The following is a 12,847-nucleotide window of genomic DNA, read 5'->3' as shown; positions in this document are numbered from 1 at the left end:
CGAATAGTGCACGCAGAGGTAAGCGCCGGGCACGTGCTGGCCGGGAGGGATACGATGGGATCTGGTAGGAACACGTGGCCCGAGGAAGCGACGAAATGGAAGAGTTTCTAAAAAAACTTTGACTTGTGGGGGGGAAAGGACTATCCCCACAGTATTGTATTAAAAAGAATACCTTCTCACAGAGATCAAGAAAACCTTCGAATCTCTGTCCCCATTCGTATATAAGGATCTGTCACCTTATGACTTAAGCCGGATCACACACTATACTTTGGAAATAAAAACAAGCGAGAGGAATTTTTTGTGCAGCACCACGGGCTCGAGCCCGGGCGGGTGCACTCCGCACCGGGAGGTCGCACCAACCGAGCTACGCTTGGTCTGCAATGGAAGAGTTTCTCGTCCTCACTGCCCAATGGTCAATGGAAATTGGATGGTTGCTCTAAGATGATCATCTGTCGCAGGTAGCATTATGGTGTGTTTAGTTCTTCTTTTCTAAATTTTAAAAAGAATTTTTTTATTTAAAGTATAAATTAATTACAGAATTTGTTTGTAAATTATGAGATGAATCTAATTAATTCGTCATTAGCATATATTTACTGTAATTTTGTTGTAGTAATTTAGTGTCTAATCGCGACCTAGTTACGTTCATTAGATTCGTCTCGCAATTTTATAATCTATTTGTGTAATACAATTTTTTTTTCAACTACATTTAGTACACTATGCAGAAGATTTACAGATCTTTTAAAATTTTGAACTTTGAATCTAAACAAGTCCTGTTTTTGAAGTACGTAATTTGTTTACCTTTTGAAGCCAATTTTGAATTTTCAAAAGAGAAGTCAATTTTGTAGTACAGCATAGAATTCCTTATTGTGGAAAAAGAAGTATATGAGATTATCAAATGCATACATTCAACCTCTGAGAAAAAAATTAAAAATAATAACTTGGGCTGTAATCCAAACCCAAACAACGAAATGGGTAAACGACAGATCTAGTCAGGGGCCCTAAATGTTGCGCCCTCACCAGCCGAGCCCTGGCCCACCATTTGTAAATGCGGCCCATGATGAGCCCGCCCCTGCTCTCGCCGTCCCCGTGCCCTCTCATCCGCTTCCTCCGCCTCTACCCCGCCCCTCGCCGCCGGAACCCTACCGCCGCCGCGCCGCTCCCTCCTTATACTTTCCGCCGCCGACCCCTGCCCTTCCTCCCGGCCGCCATGTCCTCCTCCGCCTCCACCACTTTCCCCGACTCCGTCGTCGCGGACCCCAGTGCGCTTGCCCGCAAGGTAGCAGCCATACGCGCTGCCGGAACCGCCAAGCTCCAGGTAGGCACCCGTTTCATGCTTGATACCTTCTGGCGCGTACGACGGGGATTCCTAACTGGTTGCGCAGGTAATCGCCGACTTCGACGGAACGCTCACGCGGTACTGGTACGACGGCGCCCGCGGGCAGAGTACGTTTTTGCTTCAATTGCATAAAGTTTCCTGAAGTAATTAAGGTTTTGAATGAGTTGAGAGGTTTATCTGTGTCTATGTTTGTGGTGGTAGGCAGCCATGGGCTGCTGAGGCAAGGGAACGAGGTGTACGACGCCAAGAGGGTGGCGCTGTACGAGCACTACCACCCCATCGAGATCTGCCCTGACATTCCACTACCGGAGAAGGCCAAGCTCATGGAGGAATGGTACTACACAACTTGTATTACAGAGTGTCTTTGGCAGGTGCCTGTTGCCATGGAGTTCACAACGCTGCACAAGAACCCATTGCGATAAGTTGAGTTGAGAGGAACATCTTCCTGGGGTTGTCTGGCATGTAGGTTGTGGGGTGACGTGAGTGAAGTGTGCTCTGACAGTGTCCATCTTATCCATTCTTCTTGTCAATTATAAAATATCACTGCATTGCATGGGTTATATGGGTACAATTCGTGTGGTTTGCATGGCTGAAACAAATTTTAAATGCATAGTTCCTAGCGCTGGATAGTGGATACAGTAACATGGATTTAGGATTGTTTAATGCATAAGTCTGGAGTTGTCTAGCAATGGTGAATCTCAACTGATCATTCTTTAATACCGAACTTTGTTGTGACCTGACTCCTAAGCCAAGTTTATAATGTCATTTCTGACATTTGGGATTCTGTTTATCACAACTTCTGAAAAAGTTGAATTATTAGCTTTTTTTGTCTACATTAGTATGGTACCTGAAAACATCTTAACAGTAGAAGTGAAAAGTTTTCTTCAAACTAGCAGTTCTTGTGTGTGCTTGTAGTTTGTAACATCAGTTGTATATCACGTGGTTTAACTTTTGAATGCAACATGAATCATGAACTTTATTAGATGTTTAATGGCTGGAGCTGACATTTGAAGTTGCTATGTGCTACAGGTGGGAGAAGACTCATGGTCTCCTTATTGAAGGTGGTCTTACATATGAAGATATAAAAAAATCTGTGTCTGATGCTGCAATTGCTTTCAGAGATGGTGTGGTGGAGCTCTTTGAGTACTTGGAGGTTCTATTTTTGTTATCAAGCCTTGCTTATTGTTACTGTGGCTATATTTTGATAAACTCCTATGGAACATGCCTAGACACCCTTTTTTGTGTTCTGTGTTGATTAAGGTCAGTAATAAAATCAAATATGTCGCTATAATGAAAGAGCTGTTTAGCTGCTTTAAATGAAGTTTGAAACATGCACAGTCTTCTTTATGTCCCTTTTCTTATTTGCTTTTGATGCCGCTCTAAACATTTCTGATTTCTGAGCTGTCCCTTTTCTTCTGTCTTGATTTTGATTTCCATTTATGTCCCCACTTACCAGTTTGTCAAATTGGAAGCTGCAAATTTGTGGTGCTCCCATTTGCATGGTATTTATTTTTATAGTTTAGGCTGTTTGTTTTTACAGAGTTTGTTAGCACACATCTATCAGCAAGCATATTAGTATCTAGCGACGTTTGCTATGTTGTTATCATGTTTAAGTGAGTTTTGCTTAGCATATGAAAAGTAGGTTAGTTGAGTCTCAACCCTTAATGTTTCAACGTGTTTCAGGCATTTAAGTAATCTAGTGAGCAGACTATAATATTTATAGTATACGCATGGGAGACTAAAAATTATCTCCTGTTCCTTCTCCATCGTTTCGTTGTGTTTTTGTCTTAAATTTATGTTATCAGATGACTCCCCTACTTTGAGATATGCTTCATGGTAAACATGTTGTGTGCATGTCTGCTTCTGAAGTTGGACAAATAATATTTGCCTAGTTAACAAAACATTTCCTAGAATTCTGTTATGCATATTTTCACCCTTCATGTCCTATTTGTAATTAACAAGGCGATATTATGGCTAGATCAAAACGGGTTTACCTTACTTACCTATTATGATAACTTTTTCAGAATGCAGAAGAATTAATTGATATTTAGGTGAATGTCTAATAAATTCTCAATTATAATTTCAGGAGAGAGATATTCCAGTGCTGGTATTTTCTGCTGGACTTGCAGATATAATTGAAGAGGTAAGTTATGAAAATGAATGATTCCACATATGGTGAGGTGAATTTCATATCTCACTGACACATCCCACTGTGTCGTAGGTCTTCAGGCAGAAATTACATAGATCATTCAAGAATATTAAGGTTGTCTCCAACAGGATGGTTTTTAACGAAGAAGGTCGGCTTGTATCATTTAAAGGTGAATTTTAAATCATCATGAACTCCATTTGCAGTGATGTTTGTTCATCATTAATTGTAAGTATGAATGCAAGATGTTTCTTCTTTTTTTACCAAAAAAAAGAAGGTGTGCCTTTTCTTGTTCCTTCAGTTGTCTTAGACTCGAGGAAATTCTTGGCCTCACAACTTGAGTGTCACATGGACATTTTTGTAAAGATTTTCTTGTAAATGGTAATATGTCTGTAGGTCCCTTTTTCCTTGACTATCTTTTCCAACTAAGCCTATTTCTTGTTTACATCATTGGGTAGAATGAACGCTGGTGCGTATCTTCTCATTGAGACTAACAAAAGCCTAATGCAGGTAAAACAATTCACGTCCTAAACAAAAATGAGCATGCCTTGGACATGGCAGCTCCAGTCCATGACAATCTTGGGGATCCAAATGGATCTATTGATGACTATTCATTGGTGAAGAAAAGGACCAATGTGTTGCTACTTGGTGATCACATTGGCGACTTGGGGATGTCTGACGGTTTAATCTATGAAAACAGGATTGCTGTTGGATTCCTGTTAGTAACTTCTACACTGCCTTGCTTCATTCAAAATAGAAGTGATGTTGCCATTTTAAGAATAGCATTTTCCATTGTGCTCAAGTCAACTAAGCTGATTATTGTTTTCTTGATGTACAGCGTAATCACTTAAAATTGTGGGCACAGTTCTTAATAATAGTGAAATGCCATTAGTTATTGCAATTAAAAATTACAGAACAGGACAATGATTATGTTGTTTCTCTTTTAATTTTACCTAATTTCTATCTATCATAAGAAAAGGTTCTGCGCATGAGAAGTCCTTTCTCAATTCTCGGTACCATCTTTGTAGCTTGTATTGGCCACTGAGTTATGAATAAACATGCTCTTTTGAACTCTGCATTGCTAGCGATATTTTATCCAGGTTTGGGTAAAGATAGGCTTGAAAGAAGAAATAGTGTTTCTTTGGTTCAGAATATGGTAGTGAAATCACTGGAAGTTCAGGTTTCTGTTCTACTGTTTGTCCTTTAACCAATGTAAAGCTATTTTGAATGACATGCGTCATCTGTTTGACTATGAAGATGTAATGTACCCCAATAATCTGTAAATTTCTTGTCACACTGCAGCTGAAAATCATTCTAAAACCATTTGATGTCATTATACTGCTCCAAGGTCAGGAGGACTATAATTTTTTTTGTTTGAATGCTTGATTGTAGTTTTATTAATGCAAACGGTATGATTATTTCCATGTTGTTCCTTCTCAGCATCTACCACACCAGACTTTTATTACCAGAGATTTGTGCATAGGGTGACACTGAACTGATTTTACAGGAATGCCAACATCGAGAAATCCCTGAAGGATTACTCCAAGGCATTTGACATTGTGTATCTGGTGAGGCATTGCTTAGCACATCACAATTGCACTTATTTCAAAAGTTATTGTGACTTTGCGCCTTATTCACTGTTTTGTTTTTTCACATGGTCTGCTTCTGACAATTCAATATTTCAACTCATCGCAGAATGATGCTCCAATGCGGGGTGTTGTTGAGCTTGTGTCCGAATTATGTCCTTGATCCAAACTTTTACTGCACTGTCAGAAAAAGGATTTTGCCCCCCTGAATTTAGCAGCACCTGCAACCTGCTCACCCAAAAACTGGGAATTTCACTCATGCTAACCATCCATGCGTGCTTCATAAGAAGCTGTTGTACAGGCTCATCGCATGGCCAGATAGCCCGTGGAACAATGATCAATCTTCAGTTGTAAGCTAATCCCAATTCATGTAATATTTGGATCGTGCGCATTATGAAATTTCAGCATTATTGTTACAATCCTTTTTTCTGTCATTTTTCAATCTCGATTCTTGTTAAAGAAAAGGTAATATTATGGGTGATTTGTTAAGCACTGCAGAGGTTAGCTAGCCAGTAAAATAGCTGAAGGTGTATGTTAGGCAGACCTCCATCTTCTTGGATCCACTTTACGTTGATGAGAATCCAATCTAAGGCTGATCTTGTTCTGATTACTGCTAGATCTATTTGTGGCTTCAACGTCACGCTCTACCTTCCCATGCCTCTTCCCTTCTTTCTGAAAAATCTTGCAAGAATAATGGGATCACATAAAGTGAATGAATGTATCATATCGTGCAAATCGACGTGTGCACCACAAGCTTTTGGGTCACAAGGTATAATGTACCAACCGGTTCTTATATGACTCCTTTTATGGACTTTGCTTTATGATCTGGTAATGACCAAGGACCATCAGACCTAATGAATCTGATGGTCCTTCATAATCATGTTAAATGACAGAATGGTAGTGGTCGCCAAGGAAAAATGATGGCCAGCTCAACTCCGTGAGCAAGATTACAATAGGAGCATTTGGACAAACTGGCAGTAGTCAAAGATTATATTCCAAGTCCAACGCATTCATGCGCGCCTTGAAGGTTATCTCCTAGATGAACAAATAATATTCTGACAGTACGAAGTATCAACAGCAGTGAACGACCTGTATGCTGTCTAAGTATGGAACATTTATTACCATCTCTCTCTTTTTTTCGCGTAACAATATGGACTGACAATGTGATTTCGTGCTTTCGCTAAAAATGAAGACAACGATGCATTTTAAATTTTTAATAACATTGTAAGATTAACGGTTAGGATGCGGCATCTGATGAAAGCTGCTGATCCGAAGCTACAAAGCCGTGCAAGACGGCACAAAAACCATAGCCCATAGGGCATCTGCGCACAAACCTAGTCCGTGATCTCACATGTAAACACCCACGAAAGAAATGGATATTGCGTCCTTCTCATCAGCACTTCAGCAGCTCGTGAGTCGGGTTCTCTGAAAAATGGGCTTGCCGTTATCACGGACTGGATCTGACAATAGAACAGCATTTATGCGCTAATGCTTTTACAGAATAGGGAAATTTTGCTGTAGGACACTGGAGAACGGAGTAATTGGCCAGATCACACTGCCGGACCAAGAATTTGCCCATAGACACTGGAAATTCGTGGTTCTTTGCCCAGACACACCGCACGGATTATTTTAATTATTTCTAAGATTTTAGGAGAGAGAAGGTGCGGGAAATATCTAAACTACCCTCGTCTTCAACCTCTGGCTCCTCGCTTGTATTTGCAGTAGCATATTGCTGCCGTCTTTTCTTCTCCAGCGAGGTCTTCTATGGCCTGCGATTTTGTTGTTCATTTTTCCACGCTCGAGAAGAGCAACCGCACGTCTTCAACCTCTATCCGTTAACCAATCACTGGGGATGTGCGCGTGGGGGGTTGGGCAGCTCCGGCCAGGCTGAGCTAGCAGCACGACAGCGTCGGGCGCTCGCTGGCCTGCGGTAGGGGCTGGACCCACAAGGCGGCGGCGCATCTCGTAGGAGCTGCACGCCGCAGCCCTCCATCCCTGCGTGCTTGTGCTCCCATTCACAAAATTGATATGTGGCGGAGGACGTGGGCAGGGGGGGATCCGGCCAGGCTGAGCCAGCAGCACGGTGGCGCGGCGCTCGCTGACCCGCGGCAGGGGCTGGGCCCACGGGGTGGCGGCGCATCCTGTAGGAGTTACAAGCCGCAGCCCTCCATCCCTGCGTGCTGCGCTCGGCGGCGTGCAGCTACGCGGGCCAACGAGCGTCTGTCCGACCCCCTCCTCTTACTTTCCTTTCTTTCGGTAGGAAAAGAGGGCGGCACCGGTGCTGGCCGGACGCCGCCGCCGAGAGCAAAGCTCGGCGGCACGGCGGCACGCCGCTGCAGCCGCGGGAGCTCCTCTCACGGCCACAACTCGCGCGCTGGGGCTCGCTGCAGCTGAGCTGGAGAAACGAACAGAGAAATCGCCGGCCATGGAGAACGTCGCCGGAGAAGAAAAGGCGGCGGCAAAGTGTTACACGAGGGTAGTTTGGATATTTGCCGCACCTTCTCTTTCCTTAAATCTGCGAAATTATTAAAATAATTGGTGCGGTGTGCCTGGGCAAAGAAACACGAATTTGCGGTGTCTTTGCGCAAATTCTCTATCCGGCAGTGTGATCTGGCCAATTACAAGTTTCTCCGGTGTCCCACAGCAAAATTTCCCTACAGAATATGGTCACACCAGATCCAGTTAGCTCCATAGAGGCTTCTGAAGAAACATGAATAGAAAAAACAGGAAGTTGAAAATATATTCCATTGAGGCTTCTGAAAAAACATGGTCGCTCAAAGTGCATGGCATATGCTGCTTCCAACTAGCAGATTGAGAATTCCGGTTTGATGCTTGCTGGAAGATATTAGTAGTTCATTATAACATAGGGACGTTCGTCATTGATTAGTCATACAAGGTTCCAAATGATTACAGCCCAGCAGATGAGGGAAGATAGGAGCATACACCTCTATACAAAATTCAGGTGGATGGCTCCTCTGCGGTTATGCGTGGGAGGACAACCTATATCAGTCAGTTCATATTAGATAAATGAGTACAAATAGAAAATATACTAAGTCTCCATCTAGTTTCCGCATCATGCCGCGGCCCAAGGAGAAAGAGGCTCTGGATTTTGAACAATAGGGAAAACTGTTCTCATGTCTCAGCCACCCATGCGACAAGCTACACAACGGAGATGACAGGTGTTAGCGCAACTTCCATTGTTGGTGGTGGCTGTGGCTCAGGCCATGAGAACTCAAAAGGGGCATTGACAGTAAGAAGCTGAGGGGCTGCTGTGATCTCTTTTGGGGAAGATTGGGCATAGTGGAACTCAATCTGGAGGCGGTGATGCAACGGGGTTGATGCCATCAGTCCTTTCTTGATGTCCACCTGTAGTTCCCGGATCGGTATGGCTGCCAAGAAACTCTTGATGTATTCTTTGCATGATTCTTTGCCCTTCGACACAAGGATGTTCTCTTCAATATCATTCCCACTGTCCTGGTCAGTTGAAGAGCTTTCAGGACCTGAAGAATCCTTCAATGGTTCACTTGAGTCGGGGCTAGAAGGTTTCTTTTCAGCCTGTACCTTGTGAATCGTGGTGCTGCTGTCAAACTTCAAAATGTATGCCTGGCTGCACCCTTCATGGAGCCTTTCTCCAAGGGTATCGATAATGTAATATGCATCACGCTCAACCTTGAGGAGAAAAAAGTGGTCATTCCAACTCACTATGTATAGGTTAGGGTTATCACTAGATGAGAACTCTGCCACCTGGGTAATCTCATCCCAAATGCTGTCAAATGACATGGCACCATTAAGAAAGTCAAAACCGCTCATGTCGTCATCATCACCACCTTCAGGCTGGAAGAATCCAATAAAAGATTTGCTTGGGGAGACTGTCAGTGGGCGAATCTTGGCATGAAGGACAGTTTCAAGATCAAAGTGCTTGTCAGGAAAGCGCTCTCTATATGCCTCATTCTTACAAAGGTTTCTCCACTCTAGTGATCCTTCACGGATAAGGCTGTCATACTGTGACTGAATAGGCATCATATTCTGATTTGCTTGGAACCAGTCTGCAATAACAGCCACAAGTGCTGTACATGCGCTCTCCCCAGCTGCTCGCTCACTTCTCTGGTCTATTGATGCAAAGAACACCTGGGATGAAAGCTTCATATGGCCATCACGGCTAATTATCTCCTTGAACTCCCAATTCCCCACAACAAAATTATCATCACCAAATTCTGACACCATACCATTTGCTGATCCATCTTCAGCTCTTGATCCCTGCAATCCAAAGAGGAGTTTCTTAAAGTAAATACCATGAACACTCAAGAACAGCTCTATAATCTAACAATTAAGCTAGAGTGAATTAATGAAAGGTGCTGATAAGTGATGACTTGTTTTACAATGCTAAAAAAAAGAAGGGAAGAATTACCTCTGAAACAGATTCATCAGATGATGTTAGCAGGCGTCGATCATAGTCAATATCATCACCTCCCTCTTCCCCATATGCCTTCTTCAACAGAGGTTCACCTTTAGCTTTCAGTGATCTTAAACTCAATTTCCTCTTCCTCCAAGGAAGTATACTCCGTTTAGCAGTTGGCAACACAGTCTCCTCAGCAGTTGAGGGCAACATTTTCTCTACTTGATAACCGACATCAGATTTTCGGTGACTATAATATATCCAGTCCTCGTGCTCCCCGTCAATCTTTGCATGGGCATAAACTAGGCCACCAACATAGTTGACAGACTGCAGTGAGCCATAACTGAAAGACTTCCTGATAGTTGAATCCCCAATTTCATCTTCCTGTACTCTATCATCCAGATCATCGTCGAGAGACTCAGTATCACATGGATATTCAACACCATCACTGTTAACACAGAACTTATCTTCACCTCCTTCATCATCCTGGCAACTCTTCTTGGACCTTCGTGTCGCCACCAGATCTGTGAGAATTTTTACCTTCCTCAGCCCTGCTTTGATAACTGAAACCTCATCTTTTCCTCCAGGAAGTGAATCACCAGATGATGGGGACAATGGCAAGGCTGCAGCTGGTCGTTGTAATGCATCGGATGTTTCTTGAACTGCTCTTAGTTCCACCATACTCAGAGTGAGCTGCACAAAAACACGATTCAAAGGTCACAAACTATAGTAATTCAAAGGAGAATTTGTTAACCAGAACTTGTTCACATTGCAAACTCACATGAAGAGATGGGGCTGATTCAGGTTCACCAACAGGTACAGACAATGGGAGAATTATCTCGATAACCTCCTCAGCTGCTGATGTATAGTCTGCTAGGTTGAGAGAAGCAGTTCCCAGAATTGATGGTTTATTCTTCGGCCCTATGTTGATGTCCTGTGCCAAGGGGGAAAAGGAAACTAAAATCAGACATGAAATCAACTCAAAAGTGGGAAAAAACAAAAATTGGCAAGGGATGATACATCCAAAGCTATCATATAAAACTTAAATGTTCTGATGATAGCCTAGACAAGGAAACTATCCTATCCATATATGTCATTATCCAATACTAGCCTTCACAAGGTGCAATGTTACTGTCAGGAAGATAACTTTGGATATACAGAAGGTTCCTACATGGATCGACTGACATACGGAAACTTCTCGCCCATTTATTCTCTTGAAATGAAATGTATGTTATTTCACCTAGTCTATAAGGGAAGTAAATTTTATTACACGCGAAAAAGTCCAAAGGAAACATTAGTCGCTCCACAGAAGAGATGATTCTACAGCGGGTTGAAGAAAAATAATGGGACTACACTAAAATACAGTATAAACTGTAAAAGGGCAAACAGGAACAAAAATGGGAAAGTAGAATGGAAATAGGTATACACAGTAACCCTCAACAGAGTTCCCTAGGAACAAGGGTCTGTTTGTGGACATGAGGGGATAGGACACAGATCACTATGATCTAGGTCCAATTCAAGCTAAAGCCCAAAAAAACTACCGCCGCAATTCTCCATTTCCGAACAGACCGTAAGACGGGGAACAAACAGAACAACCAGATTTCGAACACAAATATTCCCTTGTGAATAAAGTCAAACAATCGGAACCATATGATGAATTATAGTGGTTTGCTGCGTTCTTCTGAGGAGTACGAGCAACACGAGCCGATGTAATTGAACCCAAACTCAGACAAGGAGAAGGTGCTCACGCTGAAGACGCAGAAGGCGAGCTCCCAGGGCTGGAACGCGGCGCCCTCCCGCTGCGACGCGGCCGCGAGCGTGACGACGCTCTCGAACTCCTCCTCCCACGCCGCCTCCGCCTCCCCCCGCGTGCGGTTGCGCCTGACCGCGGCGCGCCGCAGCGAGCCCAGCGCCGACGCCCTGGGCCCCTTCCACCTCACCTCCGCCGCGACGGCCCTCGGCGGCGCGGCGCCCGCCGCCTCCCGCTCCGGCGAGGCCGGCTCCGCCGCGGCCGCGGGCGGCGGCAGTGGCAGCCCCTCCGCCCGCCGCATCACCAGGCGCACGCGGAACTTGCGCGCCGCCGGCGGCCGCGGCCACCGCATCATCCTGGCCGCCATCAGCGGACAGAAATCGACGACCAGTACTAAGCCAACCAGCACACTTGAAAACGCTGTTCCGAAACCGAATCAGCGGGGGGGAAGAAGCCTCGGCCTCGGCCCGGGAGGAGCGAGGAGCGACCGCGGCGAGGTTGGACCCAGACGGCGAGGTGGGGTTGGATTTGAGGCGCTCAGGGAGAGGACACGGGCTTGGGGTTGGGGCGCCGATGCACGGGAGGAGAGAGAAGTGGAGCTCCGGAATAAATAGTGAGGTGAACGTTAGGTTGGGGTGTTCTTCGTCGTCGTCTCCGTTTGGGTTTTTGTCCCCCGTTTTTTTTGTTGGCTCCCCTCCACCTTGTCGTAAGCAGGGTCCACCTAACCGGGAAGGGTCCGGTTCCGGCCGGTACCCAACCGGCCAAAATTTAAAATTCAAATTTGAATTCAAAAAATGAAAAAATTTCAAAAATACTTCAAGGTGCGATGAATTTAATGGTGTCAAATTTTCTCAAAAATTCGTTCGTTTAACATACTTTTCGGGCATTTAAAGTTAAAACAAAAAAGAAAAAGAAACAAATGAGACGGCCCATTAAGGCCCACTTGGTAAACCGGTCTAACCGGCCGGTATACCGGTTACACATGCGATTTTAAATTTGGATTTGAATTCAAACCGGTCAAACCGGCCGGCAAATCGTTCAAACCAACCGGTAAACCGGTCGGTATACCGGTACGAATCGGTTGAACTGAGTTTTTTTAATTCAAATTTGAATTTGACCGGTTTCTACCGGTAACCGGTCAAACCGGTCCGGTAAACCGGAACCGGTGGCCGGCGGTTTGGGGTGTCCGGTCGGTAAAAAAACCCTGGTCGTAAGGCTGTCCGCACTGGGGCGCGCTGCCCCGCGCGCTATGCGTTTGCAGTTGATTTTAGCGCAAAAATGTGTTGCAGCGGGGCGCGTTACCCCGCGCTATCATTGCGGACGGGGCTCCCGAGCGCCAAAGCCAGCGCGGTAGCGGCCGTCCGCAACGCGGCGACGTGGCGTGGGACCGCCACCGGCCGTTGCCCTCCCGTCCTCCTCCCGTGCCCGCCGCCACAGCGCTCCGCCGAATCCACACGCCGGCCGGAGCCCGCTCGAGCGGAGGGAGCCGAGGCCGCGCGCAGGGGCTGCTCGCCCACCAGCCCCGCCGGAGCCTCCTCGCGCTCGCCGGCCTCTTCCGCCCCGCCGCGGGCTCGCCGGCGAGGGAAAGGGAGGGAGGAGGTGCGGCGGCGATGGAGGGATGGGGGCGTGGCTC

General features: G+C 45.4%; 2 protein-coding genes across 4 annotated transcripts; one reads left to right on the top strand and one right to left on the bottom strand.

Moving 5' to 3' along the window:
* The first annotated feature begins 1,033 nt into the window (after positions 1 to 1,033).
* Positions 1,034 to 5,532, top strand: LOC120650229 (7-methylguanosine phosphate-specific 5'-nucleotidase A-like). Of its 3 annotated transcripts, XR_005665537.1 has the most exons (10): positions 1,034 to 1,315; positions 1,383 to 1,443; positions 1,538 to 1,670; positions 2,366 to 2,489; positions 3,423 to 3,479; positions 3,558 to 3,654; positions 3,993 to 4,200; positions 4,785 to 4,891; positions 4,990 to 5,050; positions 5,178 to 5,532. XR_005665537.1 is itself a non-coding variant. In XM_039927268.1 (9 exons), the coding sequence occupies exons 1-9, from the start codon at positions 1,046 to 1,048 to the stop codon at positions 5,229 to 5,231; spliced, it is 1,065 nt and encodes a 354-aa protein (XP_039783202.1). In that variant the 5' UTR covers positions 1,034 to 1,045; the 3' UTR covers positions 5,232 to 5,532. The 3 variants fall into 3 exon arrangements, 2 of the variants coding, with proteins under 2 accessions (XP_039783202.1, XP_039783203.1); XM_039927268.1 differs by lacking the exon at positions 4,785 to 4,891; XM_039927269.1 differs by lacking the exons at positions 4,990 to 5,050; positions 5,178 to 5,532 and having other exon boundaries at positions 4,785 to 4,983.
* Positions 5,533 to 7,892: 2,360 nt separating this feature from the next.
* On the bottom strand, positions 7,893 to 11,855 carry LOC120650228. The gene is made up of 4 exons (XM_039927267.1): positions 11,213 to 11,855; positions 10,246 to 10,398; positions 9,477 to 10,157; positions 7,893 to 9,325 (listed from the first exon to the last, which is right to left on the bottom strand). Exons 1-4 carry the CDS (start codon positions 11,579 to 11,581, stop codon positions 8,228 to 8,230), a joined length of 2,301 nt encoding a protein of 766 aa, XP_039783201.1. The 5' UTR covers positions 11,582 to 11,855; the 3' UTR covers positions 7,893 to 8,227.
* Between the last annotated feature and the right edge of the window lie 992 nt (positions 11,856 to 12,847).

This window comes from Panicum virgatum, chromosome 9K, assembly GCF_016808335.1.
Source record: "Panicum virgatum strain AP13 chromosome 9K, P.virgatum_v5, whole genome shotgun sequence".
NCBI classification, from domain to species: Eukaryota; Viridiplantae; Streptophyta; class Magnoliopsida; order Poales; family Poaceae; genus Panicum; species Panicum virgatum.
Note: the sequence above shows the minus strand (reverse complement) of the source record. Positions and strands in the feature narration are given on the sequence as shown.

Bases quoted from the DNA above. Each gene is read 5' to 3' on its own strand.
- LOC120650229 (XM_039927268.1), top strand. From the start codon at position 1,046: ATGCGGCCCATGATGAGCCCGCCCCTGCTCTCGCCGTCCCCGTGCCCT. The intron at 3,655-3,992 runs GTGAATTTTAAA...AGCCTAATGCAG, and splicing joins TCGGCTTGTATCATTTAAAG to GTAAAACAATTCACGTCCTA. The intron at 4,201-4,989 runs GTTAGTAACTTC...CTGATTTTACAG, and splicing joins AGGATTGCTGTTGGATTCCT to GAATGCCAACATCGAGAAAT.
- LOC120650228 (XM_039927267.1), bottom strand. From the start codon at position 11,581: ATGGCGGCCAGGATGATGCGGTGGCCGCGGCCGCCGGCGGCGCGCAAG. The intron at 10,399-11,212 runs GTGAGCACCTTC...CCCTTGGCACAG, and splicing joins TCGCCTTCTGCGTCTTCAGC to GACATCAACATAGGGCCGAA. The intron at 10,158-10,245 runs GTGAGTTTGCAA...GTTTTTGTGCAG, and splicing joins AATCAGCCCCATCTCTTCAT to CTCACTCTGAGTATGGTGGA.